Below are 25,595 nucleotides of genomic sequence, written 5' to 3'. Positions count from 1 at the left end.
CCTGGGGAGCTGTCGACAACCCGAAGCAGAGGGTCTTGAATTGCAGGATCTGGGTACCCCATTTCACCCGGAGAAACTTCCGACTTGAGGGATGGACCGGGATTTGGAAGTATGCGTCCTTGAGGTCTATGGTCATCATGTAGTCTTTTTCCCTCAAGGACAGCAAGACTGACTTCGGAGTGTCCATTTTGAAGTCTGTCTTTCGCACAAACTTGTTGAGAGCTGACAGGTCTATCACCGGTCTCCACCCCCCCGTCGCCTTTTCTACCAGGAACAGGCGGCTGTAGAAACCTGGCCCTGGGTGCAGGATCTCCTCCATGGCGCCCTTTTCCAACATCGTAGACACCTCTTCTTGAAGAGCCGCCCTCTTCAACGGGTCCTTGGGTGCCAACCACTCCGACAGGCTGGCCGGAATTAAAGGGGGGGGTTCTGTCAAGAACGGTAACCTGTACCCCTCCTTCAGTACGGATACTGTCCAGGGCTCTGCTCTGTGAGCCTTCCATGCTTGCCAATGTAGTCTGAGGCATCCCCCAACCTGAGGCTTGGGCAGGAGTAGGGGGCCTCCCACTCTACCTCCTCCTAGAGGAGCGGCCTGAATGGCCTCTCCTGGAGGCAGAATACCCTGTTCTAAACGAGGCCGACGCTGCTGGAGCTCCTCTACGGGGGGGCTGAGGCGCTGAGGCCCACGAGGAAGAAGGGGCTTCTCTCCTCGTCAGGTTAGGCGGGGCCTGAGAAGTAGAGGGACCGTCTGAGGCTGACCTCTTGTAGGGGGTCCTCCTTACCGGTTGAGGCCTAGGAGCGTTCACTTCTTTTCTTTTAGCCACCTTTTCCATGATCTCCTCTAGATCTTTCAAGGGGAACAATGAGTCACCCCACACAGGAAGGCTCCTCATGGCCCTCGCCTCCCTGTCTGGGTCCTTCTGGGAAAGCTTCGCCAGAACGGTGTCCCTTTTGCGAAGAACCCAATTCGCTGACAGGGCATCGGACTGATACGTGAGGAACTTCAGGGTCTTGCCCCCAGAGATGATAAGCTTCCTCAGGAGGCTTTGCTGTTCCGGGTCCGTCAGGTCATATGTGGCTTGCACACCTACCAGTGTGGAAGCCCACCAGTCCAACCAAGAGACGTGAACTAGGTCTTACGACATCTCCTCCATCATCGCAGCCTCCGACTGCGAAAAACAAATCGGGGCTGAAGAGGCTCTGTCCTCCAAGGAACCCTGTCCCAGAACGTCGAGGGCAGGCTCCACCTTGCAGGCTCCCGGTCGTTGTCCCTCTGGCACATAAACCCTGCTCTGTGTCTTGAGCCCTTGGAGCAACATCGAAGAGCTCTGCGTTTTGGGAGCTTCGGCATTGCCTGCCACAACTCTATCGACGTGAGCCCGTCCCAGGACGAGATCTCGGGCCACAGGTAGGGCCAGGGGGGTTTTCTGTTGGACGGGTGCCTGCATCAAGCGGGTCAGGCTGGACCTCCAGTAGTCCTCATCGGTTGTAACCGGCTCTTCAATTCTATGATGCCTTCGAATCAGGCCTATAACTTTCCGATAGGCCGAGTCCTCGGTCGGGGAACCTTCCCTACCGTCAGCAGAACCTTCGGCCTGATCCCGAGGAGCCTGGTCATCGGGCACTCCTACCGGGCGATTTGGTTCTGGCACAACAGGCACTCCCCTGCGGTGGTACCGGTCTTCCCCGGCGGAAACCTCCGCACCAGGTTCGGGGGTCAGAGCTGGCATCGCCGTGCCGGCGAGGACTACCGTTCGTGCATTCTCTCTGGGGGACGAGGACGCGGATCCCGTGGGCTGACCCGACGGAGGGAACCGTTCCTTAAAGTCCGAGGGCCGAACCAGCTGGGCTGATTCGGCCAGGCTGCCCGTAAGGAAGCACGGTTCCCCCCGCTGGGCGGGGTGAACCGGAAGCTTCGCGGCCTTACGCCTGCCTGAAGCGGCCTTCTCACATTTCTCCCTGCGAGGGTCATATCTTCGCCTGGAGGATGGCCTTCGTGGCGAGAAATCCCTGGATTGCCGGTCCGGGGAACACTGCAACTCAGACTTACGGGGAACGAAGACCCAATCACCATCGGGGGACCTACTCCTCTAGTGTTTCCTCCGTGGAGAGCGGGACCGTCTTCTGCTGAACCTCGAACGGGATCTTGAGCGGGAACGCCTGCTCCTGGACCGCTCCCTCCGGCGCCGATGTCTCCTCCTGGTTTCTTCTTCTGAAGAGAACAAAGCCCCACCATCCGAAGAGCCCGACGAAACTGTATCACCCGCACGACGGGCAGAAGCAGGGGCTACGGAGGGCTTCGCTACTCGCTGCGTACCAGAGGTAGAGGGTTGCAGGAAGGTTTCTGGAACCGCAGTCAGAGGAGCTGGAAAAGAGGGTTGACGCCCTACACTAGGGAACCAGGTATCCAGGCCCTCTTCCATTCGCATTGGGGACCTACCTGGCGTCTTAGGGAGCTTCCACCCGAAGGACTCACTTACCGTGGAGTCTAACTTACCCTGGGCGTCGCCAGCTGCCGAAGAACCTGAAACACAGGCCCTCGAAGCGGGCGAAGAAACAGGCACAACATTACTACACCATAAGGGGTCGTCGGAGGAAACGTGCCCCCCAAGCACAAGGGCAGAGTCTCCAGAACCCCCCGACACAGCACTACCAGGCCCCCCACTAGCCTGAGAAGTCCCAGCAACCCCCACTTCACACACATTAGACTCCTGGGGAAGAACCCTCGGCTCTTTCCCCGCAACGGACTTACCTCGTCCCCTACTCTGGGTAGGGGAAGTCGAGACAGAAGCCCCATCGGACTGTCCACTGGGCGACGGTAGCGGCTAAGAGATGCTAGATTTCCTGGGCGAACGTTTCGACGACTTCTTTTTCTTAGTGCCGTATCGCACCCACTGTATCTCACTCCAACTAACACACTAAATGCACGTGTCCGATGGCGAGCGCATCCTGCCCCTACAGGAAGAGCAAAGGGAGTGAGGGTCTACTTCGGGCTTGGAGAGGAACGCTCCACACGACTTTCCGGCTCTAGGCCCAGGACAACGACGGATCTGCTCCATAGCACACAACCACAAGACACAGGAACGAAGGGAATCAAAGGGATACACTTGGGAAGCACAAGGAAGGGTAGTGAACACACAAGAACACAAGGGATAAGCACAAAGCTACCACGCGGTAACCACGCGGGACACACGAGGCGGACACAAAGGGTCGAGAGAGACGAGAGCGACGTGAGGGTATGGTATCACGTCGCGACCAGAGAACTTACTGACTCACGGGACCCAAGCGGACCTCGACCTAGCTCAAAGGCTACCCTCGGGGCACGTTCTCTCACTCCCGGGTTAGCCCTCCATAGAAAACGGGTATAGGGTATACTACACAAAACTCTGGTCGGTAGAGAGGAGATTACAGGTAACTCCTAAGAAAGTAGTTCGAGGTAAGTATTCGTGTTGGAACAAACGATGGTTTATATTTGTGTTGGAACAAATTAGGGATCCAATGAACACAAATCAATAACCACACAAACAAAATAAAGAATAACAGGATTGTTTCTACACATAACTTACATTCGAGGGCTGACCTTTGGATGATCTTTGTACATCTTCCTTAGTTTCATAAGCAGGTCTCATAAACAGTTTCTTCGAAGTTGAGGAGACAAAACCCTTGTTCGTTATCTTACGTGGTTGCACAGGAATGGCAAACCTTCCCAAAAATTTACGACGAGGACCATCACCTGGAAAACAGAAGTAATGGTCAAAGAGAAAAATATGATATTCAATAATATGACTTTCCATTACAAATTGAAGCTGTAGGTAGAATCTATTTCAGCAATATGCAAAATGTGCAAATTACAGTACGGTACCTACTATATGGATTCAACTGTATAAAGCTGCCCTCGGCTAAAAGTTTTAATTTAATGACATTACAGTCAAACCCCAAACAGATGAGAGTACATACAAAACAATAAAGAGAATTATTTAGTTATTCTCACAACAAAAATGCAGAGAAAAAGGCACTTGGGATCAATTTCTGTAACAAAATAGTTGACACAAAATATGTTTGACCTAATACATAGAGTTGTTACCTCTAGGTCACAGTGCTTATATCTGCGAAGCACGAGATCTTGAAGTTCAAAAAAAAAAAAAAAATTCCTTACATACCCTTCACCCTAGGGATTTCCAGTGTAGGAGCCCCAAACCAAGGGGAGTAACTCCCTAATGGAACTTCCCCACCTCTTGGGCCTCACAATTTGAAGTTGACAGAGACCACCATTAATACAGTACATAAACCATAAGTGAGGACAAGGAAGGGTGACTATTTGAAGGCCTAGGGACTGGTGATATATTGGCAGGCGTAAGCAATTAAGCTCCGAAGTGCACGTGCAGTCGCAAACAAAATGTTTAAAGTCTTGAAGAATACATGCTACATGTAGAATGTATGTGTACAGGTAAGTGCATTCTTGCAAGAGAGTGAGCAGGCACAATTTGTCTCAAAGTTCTCGTCGTAATTTTCTCTGCGGAGAGGAGAGTCGTCTTCAGAAGATGTAATGCCAATGTCACCTAGAGAGAGTGGATCCCAGGGAGGGCGAATGACAATCTTGTTATGCTTCCGAGAAGTTGGCAATACGTAGGAGGGAATCTCCTTTTTTTTTTTTTTTTTTTACACTGAAGATGATGTCACAGGGAATGGACTGGGAAAAAAAGGAGGCCATAAGCGCTTCCCACCCTTACCTGAAGACGTCAAGTCCAATAATGGCAGCATTGAAGCAAGGTGTCTAGGCAGGGCAGAGGGGGTACAGCAGAATAAGACTTATGAAGTGGAAAAGACTTTGCCTTAGACAGCTTGCAGAAATCCTTCCTTTGACGAAATACCTTCCAGACCTAAAGCTGGCTATCATAAGTTCCTTAGGGCACTGTCCTTGTCTATATCATCACCTGAAAGTAAGATTTTTTCAGGTTCACCATGAGGTTTACCAAGAGTTACTTCTCTGGGAAAGCAGGTAAAGCCGAATCACTCTAGGCTTGCGCTAAAGTTGAATCAATACTGTCCTCCTTTGTCACCTTCCCAGAATATGAGGTTGGAGAGTGAAGAGGTCCTGTGGATTTTTTAGACTTTGAGGAAAACCCCTAAAAAGGAATCTTGCTTAACTTTTTTCTTCTTTCCCTTCCTCCCTTACACCTGTACTGGAAGAACAACCACTCATTATATTTCTCGCAAGGGGCGACTGTAAGTAATCATGACCCCTAGAAGAAGGGCAGGAAGCATGAGGATACATGGCCAACTTGCTCATGAAGGTACCGCACCAACAGCCGGAAACTCTTGGGCAAGACCGCATCCCTACACATGGTTTCTCTATATAACTCGTTCAGAGCAACCAAGCAGTCAGAAAAAAGAAAAAGCTTGGAACAATGAGAGAAAGTCTGTACAACTTAGTGACTGAAGTCAAAGCAAGTTACTCGGTGAGCCAGCAGAGAGAGGCGGGAATTCCAAGCAACACACCTTTCCTTATGACTACATTTTGCCTCACTGGTCTTCTTTGACCTCTTCCTCTTCTTAGAAGAAGAAGAAGAAGCATTAGAATCTGAGTTGGAAATTAAAGAGGAGGAAGAAAAATGAGCCTGTTTCTTTTTCTTTCCAACCCTAACCTCAGGCTCTGCAAGCAGAGAAATTGAGGTCTGAACAACCAACATCGACGACACTCCCAAGTGGAGAAACCAAACTCACGGAGGGTCGCAATACAGACACAGAGGCAGGGGTCACAAGTACAGAAGAAGCGGGGGTTACGGGCCCGGAATCAAAGGCACGTGGGTCGGGGTGACTAGGTCTGGAGTGATGCACAGAGTAACACCTGGCAAAGGGGCAACACCCACTTACAGCCCCTGAGGTGACTTACACTCAACTTTAGGCAATGCACCCACAAGATTCTCACCCCCAGTGGCACTGGTGTCACAGGACGAGCCTGAACAATCGTTTTGGGCTTTGGAGGGAGCACTGACACTAGAAACACAGCCCCCACACCTTCCACCACTGGCATTACCCGGGGTGACAATGGCATTGGAGACACTTGGTGAGAGGTAGCCTTAGCCACCAGCTCCCTCAACAACATCATAGAGGATCTACCTGAAAAATCTAAGGAGGCCCAAGTCTTCCTCAAGTGAAACTCATAGGCGGTGATCTGCATGGAAACAGAAGAGCCTCAAACTTCTGACGAGGTGTGGCGAACATTGGGCAAACCTCAGACACCACTAGAAACTGAAAAGTCTGTTAACGTAAATCTGAGGGCTCCTTGCTCTTGATGCATTCTTTCAGGGACTGAGCCAGGGACCTATACTCAAAATCAGCAGTAGCAGACACGCTCAATGACATAATGGAAGAGGAAAAGGTTTCTTCGGTGTCTTCCTGTGTGTTCCTAAGACAGATCCTGGAAAAGGCTTACCTCTCTTCCTCACTCTCAAGACATACTCCTACCACTGCACAGAAGGCCATGACCTACAATCGGTAAATGGGGATGATTGCCAATAACCATGGCCCCTACAAAGCACACAGAATGTACGGACCTACAGCCGGTTTAGCCATAAACCGGTTGCAACATCCATCATTTCCCTCGTAAATAGGAATTTCTTTCTTCCCATCCATAATCAACAAGCACAGCCAGCACTCACTTCCAGCATGAAAAAGAAATATGAAAAAATTTAGTAAGGGCGCAAGAGTACAGGAGTACTCAAAGAGAAAAGTGATGAGCATCCAACAGGTGTAGGGGCATCCCGCACTCACCTCCTGCCATTAACTACCTCTCCATTCTAGTGAAGAAATGTTCCCCATTTTAAAGGACAAAAGGTTCGTATATGGGTAGGAGCTAATAACAAAAGATATATACTGTAACCCAAACCTTTAACACTAATTCATAAGAAAAAGTTACAAGAATGAGAAAAAACGTAGAGTTACTGTCGCAACGTAAAAAAAGCGAGGACTAAGAGGTTGGGGGGATCTTCATTCAAGGGCTACTCCCCTTAGTTGGGAGCTCCTACACAGGGAATCACTAGGGTGAAGGGTAGATGAACAAATTTTCATTTTGTTAAACACCGAACACTTGCATTTTATAGATACAAGCACTGTGACCTGGAGGCAAACTTTATCAAAATTTTACCAATTAACTTCCTGCTAACGAAAAAAAAATCTGTAATGAGTTTCTTATGTTCAAAGGGTATAAAAGCAAGTAAAACAGAATATAATGTAAGAATAAAACCAACATATCGACCGAGTCAAGTTTCAGAGAGTTACACAACATAAAAATCTCTACCAAACAGAAACAGTAAGGTTTTAATAAAAAAAACGAAAACTTGAATCCAAAATTTTTCAAAATGCTATCAGTATTTTTATGAGGAAAACCACACTGACCTTGACCTCTTGGCAGATCCATGGTGAATCACAAGAAGATTTATATACATTATAAATCATCTTTCATCATTCCGAAGTATGATCTATGAGAGTTCTTGCAGCACTAGTAACATTCAATATCTGAAATTACAAAATACAAAGTAGAAGTAAAGATAAACTGTCAACAATATATCCTGTTACTGTATACTTTACTATTTATAGTTACTCTATTGTGAACTATACTACTACAGTGTGAGTTACAATAAAACCATCTAACCTTTCAAAAAGATATACTGTACAGTATATTTAGCATAGATTCCACCCTGAAGTTAAAACCACAGAGAAGCCGTGTGTAGAACACCTCCTTTTCCCAACCATATGTTAGTCTGGGTCCATATAGGCTGTAATTTGGCTAAAGCAGGCAGGAATTGGTTCTTGAATGACTGACCTTGCCAGTGTCTTCACCTCTGTGAGGATGGTCTTGCTGAAGCAGTATATTATTATTATTACTATTGTTAATTGCTAAGCTACAACCCTAGTTGGAAAAGCAGGATGCTATGAGCCCAGGGGCCCCAACAGGGAAAATAGCCCAGTGAGGAAAGGAAACAAGGAAAAATAAAATATTTCAAGGGCAGTAACAACATTAAAATAAATATTTCCTAAATAAACTATAAATACTTTAACAAATTCCAGCTTCAGCTTGCTCCTACCTACATCTATCAAACCATATCATAGGCCTATTGGTGTAATTTTACCAGAGTGCCAATAAAGAATACTAAGATTTTCAATGAATAAGAACACACCATCTTATTGGTAGGTCAGTTTAAGTAGGTGGGGGAGAGAGGCCCCACCTCGAAAAGTAGGGACACATCATTTATGTTAGGTTAGGGTGAAAAAGGTTAGGTTTCAATGTTTACTTGTGAAACTGCACAGGTAAATATTTACCAGCCAGAACCTTTTGAGTTGGTTTGGACGGATCGTGTCTGTAATTAAAATGTTATTTTCATTAGTAAAATAAATTTTTTAATATACTTACCCGATAATCATGTAGCTGTCAACTCCGTTGCCCGACAGAATTCTACGGAAGGGATACGCCAGCGATCACTATACAAGAAGGGGGTGTACTCACCAGCGCCACCTGTGGCCAGGTACTGCAGTACTTCTTGTTGACACCACCTCAATTTTTCCTCGGTCCACTGTTTCTCTAAGGGGAGGAAGGGTGGGTCAATTAAATCATGATTATCGGGTAAGTATATTCAAAAATTTATTTTACTAATGAAAATAACATTTTTCAATATTAATCTTACCCGATAATCATGTAGCTGATTCACACCCAGGGAGGTGGGTGAAAACCAGTGTACATGTATATCAAGAAGCTAAGTATCCCGTATTTCATATTATCAGTTATTCAAAATAACAATGAAATTATAAGTACCTGGTAAGGAAGTCGACTTGAACCATTACTCTGCCTTTAATAAGTTCGTCTTCCTTACTGAGCGCAGCGTTCCTCTTAGGAGGCTGAACAACCCTAAGGTGCTGAAGTATAAAGGGCTGCAACCCATACTAAAGGACCTCTACACAACCTCTAACCTAGGCGCTTCTCAAGAACGAATTGACCACCCGCCAAATCAACTAGGATGCGGAAGGCTTCTAGCCTACCGTAACAACCCAAAAAACAACAATAAAAGCATTCAAGAGAAAGGTTAAAAAAGGTTATGGGATTAAGGGAATGTAGTGGCTGAGCCCTCACCTACTACTGCACTCGCTGCTACGAATGGTCCCAGGGTGTAGCAGTTCTCGTAAAGAGACTGGACATCTTTGAGATAAAATGATGCAAACACTGACTTGCTCCTCCAAAAAGTTGCATCCATAATACTCTGCAGAGAACGGTTCTGTTTAAAGGCCATCGAAGTGGCTACAGCTCTCACTTCGTGGGTCCTTACCTTCAGCAAAGCAAGGTCTTCATCCTTCATGTGAGAATGAGCTTCTCTAATCAGAAGCCTTATATAATACGAAACTGCGTTTTTGGACATAGGCATCGAAGGTTTCTTGATGGCACACCATAGGGCCTCTGATTGTCCTCGTATAGGTTTTGACCTTTTAAGATAGTATTTTAGAGCTCTGACAGGGCAAAGAACTCTCTCTAGCTCGTTACCCACCATGTTGGAAAGGCTAGGAATTTCGAACGATCTAGGCCAAGGACGTGAAGGAAGTTCATTTTTTGCTAAAAATCCGAGCTGTAAGGAACATGTTGCTGATTCGGATGTGAATCCTATGTTCCTGCTGAAGGCGTGAACCTCACTAACTCTTTTGGCTGTTGCAAGGCAGACGAGGAAAAGAGTTTTGAGAGTAAGGTCTTTGAAAGAAGCTGACTGGAGAGGTTCAAACCTAGGAGACATAAGGAACCTTAAGACTACGTCTAGATTCCAGCCTGGAGTGGACAATCGACGTTCTTTAGAAGTCTCAAAAGATTTAAGGATGTCTTGTAGATCCTTGTTGGAGGAAAGATCCAAACCTCTGTGGCGGAGAACTGAACCCAACATACTTCTGTACCCTTTGATCGTAGGAGCCGAAAGAGATCTAACATTCCTAAGATGTAACAGGAAGTCAGCAACTTGGGTTACAGAGGTATTGGTAGAGGAAACTGCATTGGCTCTGCACCAGCTTCGGAAGACTTCCCACTTGGATTGATAGACTCTACGAGTGGATATCCTCCTTGCTCTGGCAATCGCTCTGGCTGCCTCCTTCGAAAAGCCTCTAGCTCTAGCGAGTCTTTCGACAGTCTGAAGGCAGTCAGACGAAGAGCGTGGAGGTTTGGGTGTACCTTCTTTACGTGAGGTTGACGTAGAAGGTCCACTCTTAGAGGGAGAGTCCTGGGAACGTCGACCAGCCATTGTAGTACCTCTGTGAACCATTCTCTTGCAGGCCAAAGGGGAGCAACCAGCGTCAGCCGTGTCCCTACGTGAGAGACGAACTTCTGAATGACTCTGTTGATGATCTTGAACGGCGGGAATGCATATAGCTCGAGATGGGACCAATCCAGCAGAAAAGCATCCACGTGAACTGCTGCTGGGTCTGGAACTGGGGAACAGTACAAAGGGAGCCTCTTGGTCATGGAGGTGGCGAACAGATCTATCGTTGGCTGACCCCACAAGGTCCAAAGTCTGTTGCACACGCTCTTGTGAAGGGTCCATTCCGTGGGGATGACTTGATCTTTCCTGCTGAGGCGATCTGCCGAGACGTTCATATTGCCCTGAATGAACCTCGTTACCAGTGAGAGGTTTAGACTTCTTGACCAAATGAGGAGGTCCCTTGCTATCTCGTACAGCTTCCTCGAATGGGTCCCTCCCTGCTTGGAGATGTATGCCAAGGCTGTGGTGTTGTCGGAGTTCACCTCCACCACCTTGTTTAGCAGGAGGGACTTGAAGTTCATTAAAGCCAGATGAACTGCCAGCAACTCCTTGCAGTTGATGTGAAGCGTTTCCTGTTCCTTGTTCCATGTTCCCGAGCATTCTTGTCCGTCCAAGGTCGCGCCCCAGCCCGAGTCTGATGCGTCCGAATAGAGATGAAGATTGGGGGTCTGAACCGCTAACGATAGACCCTCCTTGAGAAGGATGTTGGTCTTCCACCACATGAGAGTAGTCTTCATCTCTTTGGTAACAGGAATAGAGACCGCTTCGAGCGTCATATTCTTGTCCCAGTGAGCTGCTAGATGGAATTGAAGGGGGCGGAGGTTGAGTCTCCCTAAATCGGTGAACAGGGCTAACGATGACAGGGTCCCTGTTAGACTCATCCACTGTCTCACCGAGCATCTGTTCCTCTTCAGTATGCTCAGAATGCACTCTAGGGCTTGGTTGATTCTTGGGGCCGACGGAAAAGCCCAAAAAGCTTGACTCCGAATCTCCATTCCCAGGTAAACGATGATTTGGGAAGGAATAAGCTGGGACTTTTCTAAGTTGACCAAAAGACCCAGTTCCTTGATCAAGTCCAAAGTCCAGTTGAGACTCTCCAGACAGCGACGACTTGTGGGGGCTCTTAACAGCCAGTCGTCTAAATAAAGGGAGGCTCTGATGTCCGCCAAGTGGAGGAATTTTGCAATATTCCTCATCAGTCGCGTAAACACCATAGGCGCCGTGCTTAGGCCAAAACACAGGGCTTGGAATTGGTACACAACCTTTCCAAAAACGAATCTCAGGAAAGGTTGGGAGTCTGGATGAATAGGAACGTGAAAGTAAGCGTCTTTCAGATCCAACAAGACCATCCAGTCCTCCTGCCTGACCGCTGCTAGGACCGACTTCGTCGTCTCCATAGTGAACGTCTGCTTGGTGACATAAGCATTGAGCGCACTGACGTCCAGCACCGGTCTCCAACCTCCTGTCTTCTTGGCCACCAGAAAGAGACGGTTGTAGAAGCCCGGGGATTGATGGTCCCGGACTATCACCACTGCCTTCTTCTGTAACAGGAGCGACACCTCTTGGTGTAACGCTAGCCTCTTGTCCTTTTCCTTGTAGTTGGGAGAGAGGTTGATGGGAGAAGTGGTCAGAGGGGGATTGCGGCAGAATGGTATCCTGTAACCCTCCCTTAGCCACTTGACAGACTGGGCGTCTGCACCTCTTCTTTCCCAAGCTTGCCAGAAGATCTTGAGTCTGGCTCCTACTGCTGTCTGGAGAGGAGGAGAGTCAATGTTTGCCTTTCGAAGGCTTGGGACCTTTCTTGGACCTGCCCCTGAAACCGTCTGGACGGGTACTTCCTCGGCTGGGGGCTCTGCCACGAAAGGGCGGAATAAATCTTGTAGCAGGAGTATCGGCCACTGGGGTGCGGTAAGTTCTAGGAACCGAAGGAGCAACCTTAGCCTTACGTGCTGAAGAGGCCACAAGGTCATGAGTGTCCTTCTGAATAAGAGCCGCAGACAATTCCTTGATAAGGTCCTCAGGAAACAGGAACTTAGAAAGCGGAGCAAAAAGTAACTGAGACCTTTGACAAGAGGTGATACCAGTGGAAAGGAAGGTGCAAAGTTGTTCCCTTTTCTTGAGTACTCCCGAAACAAACATGGAGGCAAATTCGCCGGAACCATCGCGAATTGCTTTATCCATACAGGACATTATAAGCATGGCCGAGTCCTTGTCAGATGGGGCAGTCTTCTTGCTCAAGGCCCCCAGGCACCAGTCGAGAAAATTAAAAATCTCAAAGGCGCGAAAGACTCCCTTTAAGAAGTGGTCTAAGTCAGAAAAGGTCCAGCAGACCTTAGAGCGCCTCATAGCCGACCTTCGTGGAGAGTCAACCAAACTTGAGAAGTCAGCCTGGGCAGAGGCAGGGATTCCCAAGCCTGGTTCCTCTCCTGTGGCATACCATACGCCCGCCTTAGAAGTCAGCTTAGTAGGTGGAAACATGAATGACGTCTTCCCTAGTTGCTGTTTGGACTGCAACCAATCCCCTAACATTCTCAAAGCTCTCTTAGAAGATCTAGCGAAGACGAGTTTAGTGTAGGCAGACTTAACAGGTTGCATGCCTAGAGAAAACTCTGATGGAGGAGAGCGAGGGGTAGCAGAAACAAAGTGATCCGGGTAAACTTCTCTGAAAAGAGCCAGGACCTTGCGAAAGTCAATGGAGGGTGGTAACGACTTGGGTTCCTCCACGTCAGAAGAGGGATCATCCAGGTGCGCAGCTTCCTCCTCAGAAACCTCATCACCTGAGGGTTGAGAAGCGAGAGGTAAAGTTACAGCGGTATGCTGAACGGCAGAATCCTGACAAGCGGGTGCATATACACTTGTGGATTCATCCTCAAGTCTCTGTTGAAGAGGATGAGGGCTGGTAATGACAAAGTCATGAGGCTGGGAAGAAGGAGGCTCTGCGGGAGTCTGGGGAGCAAGCGTGGTGAGAGGCGACTGTAGTAAAACCTGAGGTTCAGGCTGCAAAGACTGCTCAAGCTGAGGAGAAAGAGGTAGATGCATGCGTTGAGGTGGCTGACTCATTGCATGAGGTTCATGTCTCAAGAGTTGCGCTTGCTTCAAGGGTTGAGGTGGCTGCGCAGTAAGCGGTTCCTGTCTCACGAGTTGAGGTTCTTGAGGTGGGTGCTGCGAGAGTTGAGGTGGCGGCTGCGCAGAAAGAGGCTCCTGTCTCACGAGTTGAGGTTCTTGAGGTGCTTGCATCGAGAGTTGAGGTGTCAGCTGCGAGAGCTGAGGTGGCTGCCTCAAGGATGGCAGAGGTTGTCGTACCTCAAGAGGTTGCTGCCTCGAGGATGGTCTTACTGCAAGAAACTCTTGCCTCAAAGGTAGAGGAGGTTGTAAGGCATAAGACTCCTGTCCCCATTGTTGAGGAGGTTGCCGCGTGGTAAGAGGTTCCTGCCTTAAGGAAGGTGGAGGTTGCTGCACAACGCTGGTATCTGGCAACTCCCAACGCGGTAGCTCACGCATGGAGGTAGCTTGAGGAACCTCAACTTCGTACGTCTGGCAGACTGGACTGCGTAGAGGAGGAGGAGCGCTCGCAGGAGGAGGTGTAACCTTCTCTGCCTGAAACTCACGCATCAATACCGCAAGCTGCGACTGCATAGACTGCAGCAAAGCCATCTTGGGATCAACAGACGTTGAGGTCTGTTGAGGCAGAGCCTTAACAGAAGTTGAGGTCTGTTGAGGCATCGTCTTACCTCTCTTAGGAGGCGTGCAGTCACTTGATGACTGCGGCGAGTCAGAGCTAGCCCAATGACTACATCCGGGCTGTAGAACTCGTGCGGTCTGGACTTTACGCTTAAGAGGTCTTGAGACCTGAGTCCAGCGTTTTCTCCCCGAAAATACTTCTGCAGACGAGGAAAATAAGGGCTCAATCGTCTGAGAGTGGAAGTGACGATCTCTGTAAGATACGTCCGCAACCACCGAGGATACTGCTGTGCGCCGATCAAGGCCTGCCGAACCCTTTTGCCCTTCGACATTGCTTCTCCCCTGGGCTTGGGAGCTTGCAAGAGGTCCCGGACTGGGAGGACGACTGGCACGCACAGAAGTACCCTCACGCACAACACTGACACTGACACTAGCACTCGGCACAGCACTGGCACTACCACTTCCCACTGCACTTTTCACTTTAAGTTCCTTGACGTCTGCCAAGAGGAACTTGTGGTCACTCACTACCGACTCCACTTTATCACCTAAAGCCTGAATGGCACGTAAAACATCAGACATATCAGGCTGAGCACAAATAGTAGGATCGGGGGTAGCCACTACAGGGGGAGGAAAAGGTTGAGGATCATGGGGTGAGGAATAAAGCGAAGAGCGAGCCGAACTCCTCCTAACTCTCTCTCTCTCTAACTTAGTGGTATACTTGAGGAATCGAACAAAATCAAGTTCCGAAAGTTCGGCGCATTCCTCACATCGATCTTCCAACTGACAGGATTTTCCCCTACAGTCGGAACAAACGGTGTGAGGATCAACCGAGGCCTTCGGAATACGCCTAATACAAGTCCTACATCGTCTTTGGGGAGGAGCTTGAGAAAGGTCGGACATCTTGAATCAAAGAACAGTCAAGGGGGATTCCAATTAAAGCAAAATATCGTTAACCATTAATCAAATCAATCTAAAAGCTATCTAAGCTAAGAGACAAGTTTCCTGTATAGCGAAAGCTGAAATCTTAGAGCAATACTTCACCAAAAACCGTGAACAAGACTCCAAAATTATAAGCGTATCCATGTAGGTCTTGCCGGAAGCACGACAGAGGAAAAATTGAGGTGGTGTCAACAAGAAGTACTGCAGTACCTGGCCACAGGTGGCGCTGGTGAGTACACCCCCTTCTTGTATAGTGATCGCTGGCGTATCCCTTCCGTAGAATTCTGTCGGGCAACGGAGTTGACAGCTACATGATTATCGGGTAAGATTAATATTGAAAAATGTGGGTAAATACTTACTATAGCATCACATTACTAATGAAGAAAATAATAAGTATTCCTGTGGTATTTATAGGTACCTTGAACTGTTCTGATGTAAATAATTGAGGGATAACCCAAATTTCTCAAATTTTTGAAGTTTTAAAATTCCAAAAGCTATGACTGAAAAACCTCACATTTTAAAAGGGAAACAAACACAAGAACACCACCTTACTAAGGATATCTCAACCTAACCTAACCTAAGAACCGTATCCTTACCTACTTACCTACCGGGCGACCCGTCCTAAAACTCTCCCTTAGACCGCAGACTAAGTCTCGACCCTGTGTTTGTTTTACAATCTGCCTCTCCTGGCAAGGTAACACCAAGTCAAAATATTCGTAAAACATAAAACTAACTTCATGATATTGTATTTCAGATAAAGATAAACAACATTTTACCCATAAAGAAAATTGATTTGACAAGTAATAGAAAAATTTACGCATGTCCCAACCTACTACGTAACTCAGTTTATAAGTTTTCCGCAGGAGTTCATATTAAGGGCTGGTTACATTTAAAGGTTTAAAGGCCACTTATGAATGGCAGAGGCATGGGACAGTGACACTGCCCTAGAGACTGACCATATATACATGTGATCAGCAACTAAGCCCCCTCTCCACCCAAGGTAGGATCAGGGAGGGCCAGGCAATGGCGGCTGATGACTCAGCAGGTAGACCTATAGGTTCCCCCAGTCGGCCCCCATCCTCAGCTCAAATGGACGGTGATGTTACAGACATTACAAGAAACTATTAAGCTTGCATGGGATTTGAACCCCAATCCGACAGAACGCCAGTCAAGGACTTTTTATATAATTGAGGACATTTGGTTCCTCCATATAATACTTTGGGTAGTGTGTATAACGTTGGGTCACCGATTTTTGGTCCGCCAAATTAATCGCCCATTCGGCTTACGCACGTCGCGCTACTCAACATGTATTGCTTTCCAGATGAGGAAAAATAAAATAATGCTTAATTGCGAGCGTAGTGAGCCACAGCGGAGGAAAGATCAGTACAGGAATAATTAATTTTAGTCCATTAACCAACATACTAATAGATACAGTAAAATATGAGTGACGACAGTAGGAAGGATTCTCGTTTTCTGTGCGAGCAGCAGACAAGGTAACTGGATGATCTACACATGTACCAAAATTTCCACCAACACTGTCAACAAATATATATACTATTAAGAGCTTCTACGGTACTGTAGCATCAAATAACAACTATAAAAAAAGCAGTTTCATTGTAGTGTATTACATGGCAATGTAACCTAGGATTCCAACTACTTTTTCTTATAGGAAAAATTACGCTGCATTCGAAAATAACACTAGTTCCCGTCGCAAATGAATAGTTTCAAGAAATATATATACATCTCTATCCTCTGATAATGGGGGACCCCCAGTGGGAACTCGGGGTTTTGGGTGGGGAAAACATACTGGGGAACCGATATATAACCGTAAATCAGTCCTTTTCTTCTCTATACATTTCCTTCTTGTATTTATTATAACCGTAGGAAAATACAAATCAGTATAACTGGATATATTTGGGAGGAGCCGTTTCAAAGGTTATTTCTTGTAGTAATACAGTAACCAGTGCTGCCAACGCCTGATGTAGATTAAATGTTAGCATTCCATACCTGATGTAGATCAAATGTTAGCATTCCATGCTAACATTAGCACCCATTTGTACGTACGTTCGTTCGCACCAGTTTCCAACCTGCGCATATATAACCCCCCTTCGCAGGAGTTTCTCTCCCAAATTACTCTTTTTATTACCGTATTATTTTCTTATTTTATATTCCCATTCAATATTATTTATCATACATTACATTCTACCTTCCTATATTGGGTTTATTTGTTTGGTTATTTCCTTCCCCATGAGTACGTACGTTCGTTCGCACCAGTTTCCGACCTGCGCATATATCACCCCCCTGCGCAGGAGTTTCCTCTCCCAAATTACTCTTTTTATTACCATGTTATTTTCTCATTTTATATTCCCATTCAATATTATTTATCATACATTCCATTTTACCTTCCTATATTGGGTTTATTTGTTTGGTTATTTCTTTTTCTCTTCCCGGTTGCACATAAATACTTACTCTGGACTAGTTTTTTTATCCAGTTAATTCTCGGTATGATCATCTCATTTTATATTCCCATTCAATATTATTTACCGTTCATTCCATTTTACCTTCCTATATTGTTTTTATTTATTTTTGTTGGTTATTTCCTTTTCTCTCCTGTGTCCCATAAATCCTTTCTCTGGTCTAGTTTCCGTATTTAGTTCATTCATGTTTACCCGCTAGTGTTCTTTGTTTTTCCCTTAACCAATCACCACCCTAGGCCTATGCAGATATCTCCCTACCCCCCCCCCCTTCCTTTATCCCTTTGAGCGGTCTTTTCATACCCTTTGTTCCAACGCCTTTCCCGTTGTAACCTTTGTCCTGGTGAGACGTTCTGCATTACAAGTGCTGTTTCTTTTTTCGTATTTTGCGATGGAGCAAGTTATAGAAACTTGTAGCGGCTGCAGTATTCCGTACCTAAAAGCAGTGGCTCAATTCCATGGTGATTTTTTTGATACTTCAGGTAATGTTGAGCATTTTCTTAAATCTCACAACGTTTAAACTGCCCCAGGTGCCGGTCTCTTTTATCTTATAGGGAAGACATTCACGTGTTTTATTGCTCTCCTGAATCCATCATTCGTAAAAATAAGCAGAAACGTCGTTGTGGTTATACCGTTACTGCCTATAAAGGTACTTTTATGGACAAAAGTCGTCTACCCCCATGGAAGATAATATTATGTGCCAACCACTTTTTGCATAAACATTCGGACCATGACACCCTCATGGATGGTATCGACATATCTTCGAAAACTAGTGTGGATTGGAGAAGTTTCTGTTCGGAGGTTACTGAATACTTCTTCGATAATCAAGAGGTGAATGGTGGTGATGGAGTTACTGTTGAAATAGACGAAACTCATTTTTGTAAAGCTAAATACAACCGTGGTAGACCGTTAAGTGCCATATGGGTCTTTGGGGGTATTGAGCGTGTGTCCAAGAAATTTTTCATTATCCCTTTAGTTCCCCCCATTTCTACTAAACGAGATTCTGCTACTCTAATTCCCCTCATCCAGAAGTATATTAAACCTGGTAGTATTATTATCAGTGATAAGTGGTCTGCATACAACTCACTATCGGAAATTGGTTACGTTCATAAGTCTATTAATCATTCGGAGCATTTCGTTGACCCAACCATCCATACTCAAAATATAGAACGTCTCTGGAGAGAAGTGAAGGAGTGGGTTCAGAGACCTGGAATCAAGACTGAATATTTCAATCAATATTTTTCCAGGTTCTTTTTTACCCACTACTATCCACAACATACGTTACTCCACCACTTTTTCATTACTGCCAGTCGCCTCTACCCTCCTTTACAAAAACAGACAATCGACCCCCCCTACCCACAAGACCCCGATGACCCCCATCCATCCTCATCCCAGTCATAGAAGTTAATCCGTCAGCCTCTTCCTTCCGTGTCCAACAAGTTTCGTCGTTTTCTTCATAAAAGTAAGTCATTCCTCAATAGTCATTATTCGTGTTTTGTGACCGGGGTACTTCTAGGCAAGGTTAGGTGGGTTTGTTAGGTTCTGTGGCATTTCTGTACTTTTTATATATTGTGTAAAAGTTATATGGAAAAATTATTCAATATACCTATGAAAATATTTAGCATTTCTACCACTAGTAATGACATCGTGTCGTTGGTAGTTCTGTGTACCATTCGTCACCGTTGGTAGTACTGTGTATCAAGGTAAGTCATTCCCCAATTCTTATATGTGTTTTGTGACCGGGGTACTTCTAGGCAAGGTTAGGTGGGTTTGTTAGGTTCTGTGGCCTTTTGGTACTCTTTATTTATTGTGTAATAGTTATATGGAAAAATTATTTAGTTTACGTATGGAAATATTTAGCATTTCTATCTCTAGTAATGACATCGTGTCGTTGGTAACACTGTGTACCATTCGTCAACGTTGCTAGTTCTGTCAACCATTGGTAACGTTGCTAATGTTATCGTCCTCTACATCTGTTGTTTAAATATTTTAACTCAATATATATGTCAACAGTGTTAATATTTATATGGTACATTTGTATTGTATTTCATTGTGTGATTTTCGCACAGGAAATATATGATTTCCTATAGTAGATAACGTGATTTAACTGGTTTTCACATTCATTTCATCCGTAATAACATCAACCAATTCGTCAACTTATAGTCAACCGAATTGGTTGATCTGTTTGTTTGCGATTGAAATGATCATCAAAATCGGTTAAATCACGTTATTTGCTATAGGAAATCATATATTTCCTGTGCGAAATCACACCATGTAATACAATACAAAATTACCAAAAAAGCATCTCGAGTTTTACTTTAACCAGCATAATTTGCTATAGTACAGACTTCAAATATGGTAATCTACTGGTAGCCTACTGTATGGTCAGAAAGGCTTCTTTTAACTCATCACACCTTCGTAATATTCTCGGCATTAAAATGGAGTAACTAATTTCACAGCTAAGCGTTCGAAAACTTATTTGATTAAAGAATTCAACAACAAAAAATAACATTTGACATTAACCAACATAGATAACTTTACCCACAGGTTAGAGGTCTAGCTCAGCCTGATTTAACTAACCGTAAGTCTATGAAAATCTACTTCAACTAAAAGAAACACGGGTTAAATATACTGTTATATTCTAATAATATACTTATACTACTTACTTGTCATACGGTAAATATTAAAGACGGGAATATTAAATAAGAAAACACTTATTTCACCAATAAACCAAAATTTACGCGGTTCATCTTTCATACTGGGAAACCATTGCCTTTGAAACGGCACTTCAATTTTGAAAGTACAACGCATGTCTAGACTCAGTACTGCATAATGATAGTTTCATTTTCAACAATATAATTAAACTTACAAAATTGCTATTTTTATTTGTCTTGCATTCATATAAAACATAAACAAAATCAGTTATTTACTTACACAAAAATTATATATGGAAAATCTTGAAAAATTATACATTTTCTACTTAATATATATATATATATATATATATATATATATATATATATATATATATATATATATATATATTTATATTTATATATATATATATATATATATATATATATATATATATATATATATATATATATATATATATATATATAAATTGTATATAGCCTATATATAATATATATATATATATATATATATATATATATATATATATATATATATATATATATAATATATATAAATATATATATATATATATATATATATATATATATATATATAGTATTAGAATTTAAGAAAATTATCTGAACCTATTATCATGAATCTCTATCTATTTCGTTAAAGTTATTAAATTAGACATCCAATTATTATCTTGCTATTCTTTAGGAGGCAACATGCAGGTTTTCATGTCTCAAACATAATGGCGCCACAAAGCTCATTCCTCTTTATAAACACACACACACACACACACACACACACACACACACACACACACACACACATATATATATATATATATATATATATATATATATATATATATATATATATATATATATATATATATATATATAATACTAAAGCACTTGTAGCATGAAATATTATAGAATAAAAAATTTCTAGTTTTTAGTTTTTTTGTCTTTTCTTGACTGTAAAATGGTTTTGAAGGTAAAGGCAGCATTTGTTACCGAGATGCTCCATTTGTTCAATATTTGCCGACAGCTGTTTCAGCCATTAAGGAATGGCTTTCGTCAGGGCATCCCTACAAAGAAATCGTTAACCTTATATAGTTGTTTATACATGTATTTTAGAAGTGAGTCAGCATAAAAAAGTTAAAGATTACTTCTGTCCAGGTTCTTAGCCCTAAATAAAATACAATAAACCCAATATGTTTGAACAGACATTGTCTTCTGTTCCATAATGTGTGATTCACTGATATAGAGGACGAGTAACAATGTTATTATTATGTATTCCCAAACAAAATTTATATAAGAGGGATAACAATAACCAGACAATTCAGGAAAACATCGTATATTATAATCATAGTACATAACAGTATCGCAGAGTATTGTCTGTACAACATTTCATCATTTCTAACTCTTCAGAGAGTAGCACTCAGAGGATATGAATACTGATGAGTTGGCGAGTTGAACGTCACATGAGCTACTCCAGATCCCTGGCTCTGAGAGTTGAACTGAGACGAAGAGTCAAAGATACTCCTTCCTCTATTGGCTGAGAATGACTGGCTTGGAACGGGAACAGGAGAATGGGACGCTACAGAGCTTGTGGTATGGAAGGCGGGAGTGGAAGTCACTGGTATGAAGCCGGTCTGGGCATTATTAGAGGAAAAGGAACCAGTGTGACCATTATTAGAGGAAAAGGTTGAACGACCATCACCACGCACTTGATGGATTACTGGTGAGGGTGTAAAGAAAGCAGTCTGGACTTGTGGGGACTGTTGAACAAAATCCCCTGATGTAGTTGAATGAATGTTATGGACGACTGGCAGAGGAGTTACAGAATTGGTGACTGTGTGTCGAGAGGTTCCCCTGTTGAAGTTACTCTGGTGCGACGAGGACGACGATGAAGCATGACTTGAGCTTCCACCGTTCAGAGACTTTCCAGTCGACAAGAAATCCAAACTGGAGGAGGAAGAGGAGAAAGGACTGAAGGATGATCCGGCTGACGTGAAGGACCTGCCACTGTGGCCCCCACCATTTGTAAATCCAGGATGACCGGCTTCACCAAAAGGAGCCATGACGTCTCTGACTTCCATGTTGGCAACGAAACCTGTGTCTTTGCTGGCTGTGTAGGAGACCACTTGCATCTTACCATCTGGTCTGAGGTAGGAGTACTGACCCTCCACTATCCCGTCTCTGAGAGTCTCTCTTCGGGAGTTATCCAGATAAGTAGGTCCGTCCTTAAGGTCCCAGGACACCGAATACAAAGGATTGGGATCAATGAACTCCAATGACTCACCAGTGGGCGCTGCTGCGGCTACACCGGCTAGGAGTAACACCTGTTGGTAGACATGATCTCATAATTATTCGGAATTTTTTTTTCCAGCTTGTGTTAGATCTTCATGTTCCAATTGTTTTGTTAGTAAATACATCACTAATAATAGTGGAAAACGGGAGAAACTTGATCTAACTTTATGAAAACAGGTTTCAGCACTCATTTTCTGCCTAAAATTATGAAACTAATGCTGTAGCAAATTAAATGTTTTTTTATTAGCTAATAAGTTCATTCAAACTTGACAGAAACCATTAGAACTAATTTTCGTTTTACTTTCATTCATTCTGAAGTTTCTTTGCAACATTGAAGAATTTTGTGTAAATAAAAGCTTTATCCATGAAATAAATTACAGAGGTATTAAAAGGCCACTTTATGACAAAGCACATAAATTTCAATCAAATGATAACGACTGGGTATGGTGGTGTACTCACAATAGAAGAATAAATCTATGCAAAATATTTCATCGAATCGACGAAATACCTCAAACTTTTGGAATATATAAAAAAAACAAATTATCTTTTTTCAATATCCATAGCAATTATAACTTAGAATCTTACTGATACTCAACAACCACTAATGTGAGTTACACGCAACTTTTTTTATTTCCTGTTTTTGTTGGCACTGTCTTTACCTGACACATATGCTGATAGAATATGTTCGCATTTCTTTATCTAGGCACTTTACGAGATGAAAAATAAAATAATACTAAGTAAGCCTATCTTCAGAATTAGCGTTAGACCTATATTTCACTTGACGCATACCCTACTTTGATTGCTATAAAGTTAGTTATCTCGAATGGATTGGAAATATTTCTTCAAGAGTTTGTACAATTTAAGGGTTTCTCTTTAACAGCTATAAACAAAGCATGACCCTAGTTACATAGACTAATCAATCAACTAAGCGATTCACAACTCCACACTTGATAATTCGTATTCTTTGAATTATTATTATGTCACTGGTTCTATAAAGATGACGATTCACACAACAAACAAAAAAAGAAGACTTATTGCTCTTCACCTGAACGATCATGGCTGAGAAGTGGACGGAGATGTGATATGCTTTGCAACTTGGGTCTAGGTCTTATATACTGTCTCCCCCTCTCTCTTTCTCTGCTTGATTTTGATTATCACAACTAATGCCCAAAATCTCTTGTTATGTATTCATGCTTTCTTTCCTTTTATGTCGTTGCTGTTCTTCATATACTTTTCCTTTTTCGTAATGATTCTATCTTGAGATATCTTCACTATTTGAATTTCCAGTAAGAGTATTACAATAACTTTAATCTCAAATTTCAACTTTTTTTATTTTTCAAAGCCTTTGGGTAGATTATTTTAGAAGGCGTTAAACTTATTCTAACACATTGTATTCTTTAGTTAAATCAAATAGATATTTGGTTAAGTGTTCTTTCTCCAAAGGAGTATAAAGATTAATCATTTAATTTTAATCGTCATGATAATATCCACAACAATAGTAGGTTCATGATATTTTGCTTATGTAAATTTCTCTTGAGAAAGTGGCAAGTTAAACCTTACTTTTTCTTAGAACAGTGAAGATTTAAAGGTGTCGATAATGACTATATTTTATCTGAATTATCCTAGTGTCTATGAAGTCATCTTTGAAGTGTAAAAACATTTGTATTTAAGAATTACACATTTTCTTCTAAAGTTCTTCCTCGTCATTCAGTTAAGCTAGATAATGATGTAAGCGTTCCGAAATTCAAACAGAGAAATGGAGGAAGGTTTAAATTTTATATTTAGGCCTACACTTCAGTTCCTGACTTCCATGGTTAATATAAGAAGATATAACATTGATATGGATTTCGGCTTGGGCTTGGGCTACGAGTGACTATACTCATTTTTTTAATGCAGCGTAATTGCACCCACTCGCAAGGGTGCCCTTTTAGCTCGTAAAAGTTTCCTGCTCTCCGATTAGTTAGAATTATCTTCTCTAACCAATCAGCGAGCAGGAAACTTTTCCGAGCTAAAAGGGCACCCCTGTGTGCCGGTGCAAATCTGCCTCGCTAAAAAGAACTGACTATAGCTTGGATGTGGAATGGCAGAATGGAACACAACGAAGTTTGTGGAATGGTGACTGGACTGAAGGATCTTTTATATTCTTTTAAGTTTTCTATTTTAAAGAGGTACATATAGGACACACGAGTCCCTGGTACAACTCGCTCTAAACTGCACCCGGCCACACCCTTACTTCGCAACGAGTAACTAAATGACAGTGTAGGGAGAGATGACAGAGGTAGGCGGAGCTAATACAATGGAACTCGCCGTTCAGTAATGGTGTGGCTAGGTGCACTTCCTCAGAGTGAGGTGTGCCAGGAATTACTGTGTCCAACTGTACATATATCCCTTCACGATCCTTCCCTTTTACTTTTTTCCCCATTTCTTTCGAGCCTGGGCAAGAAAAGGGGACTTGTTTGCCCTTCCCACTGGCCTCCGGATAAAAATTTCAGAATTTAAGGGATTAAAGAAAGAGGAAATTAGCCACAGAGCAAAGTAGTGTAGTGTCAGAAGGAGTGATTGTGAACAGAGCAGATCTTATTAAGACAAAATAAAAATTATCCAAAATAATGGTTTTGCTTGCAAAATCGCTGTATTGCAAGAAAATTGAAATCTATTGCAATTTTGTATGTTGTTTGGCCCTTAGCAATGCATAAAGACAATTTGACATAATTTCAAGAGAAAAAAGGATTTCTTCCGAAAAGAAAATATAGGGATACCTTGGTGTTTTGTTAATTTTTTGACATTTTTCAGGCTTGCAATGTTGCTAAATTACAATAAAATAACGATTTATTGAAATTCCAATCGTAAATTGGTGATTAGATGCACAAAATACTGTACATTTTCCATTTAAGAAGCGAGAGTATAAGATGTGAAATTTTCAGATAAAATTAGTTCAGGTGAAAATCTCCATTATTGAATAATCCCAATTAAATCAGATTTCAAAATTTTATGGTTAACAGAATGATTGATGAGACGGCAGTATATTAGTGAAAAATCAAAGGCGAATAACTATTCGAGAGAAACTTTTGATATCTCTGTCCCTTTCTGAGTGAGGATACCTTCTTAACAGGGTGAAAGGGTTTATGTATCGCCATGATCAGCAAAGCTGTACTTGTCAGGGATATCCATACTAGGTTGGTTTGCTGTGAGAGATCAGACTAAAGTCTCGCACCGTCACAACTCCGCACTGGCCAGCATGGCGATGAAACCTG

At 43.4% G+C, this 25,595-nt stretch overlaps 1 protein-coding gene across 3 annotated transcripts in view; it reads right to left on the bottom strand.

Moving 5' to 3' along the window:
• Positions 1-25,595, bottom strand: part of PolQ (DNA polymerase theta) — a 138,973-nt gene that overhangs the window by 97,056 nt on the left and 16,322 nt on the right. The window contains exons 1-3 of one of the 3 annotated variants that reach the window (XM_068347390.1): positions 20,050-20,168; positions 7,399-7,518; positions 3,567-3,733 (exon numbers count right to left, since the gene is read on the bottom strand). In XM_068347390.1, the coding sequence (XP_068203491.1) occupies positions 3,567-3,733; positions 7,399-7,420 (189 nt within the window). In that variant the 5' untranslated portion in view covers positions 7,421-7,518; positions 20,050-20,168. Of the gene's footprint in view, positions 1-3,566; positions 3,734-7,398; positions 7,519-20,049; positions 20,169-25,595 lie in introns of those variants that run through there. The other 2 variants (XM_068347388.1, XM_068347389.1) reach the window with 2 other exon arrangements.

This window comes from Palaemon carinicauda, chromosome 23 (genome assembly GCF_036898095.1).
Source record: "Palaemon carinicauda isolate YSFRI2023 chromosome 23, ASM3689809v2, whole genome shotgun sequence".
Lineage (NCBI taxonomy): Eukaryota > Metazoa > Arthropoda > Malacostraca > Decapoda > Palaemonidae > Palaemon > Palaemon carinicauda.
The sequence above is the reverse complement of the archived record's forward strand: the minus strand, read 5'-3'. Positions and strand labels throughout refer to the sequence as shown.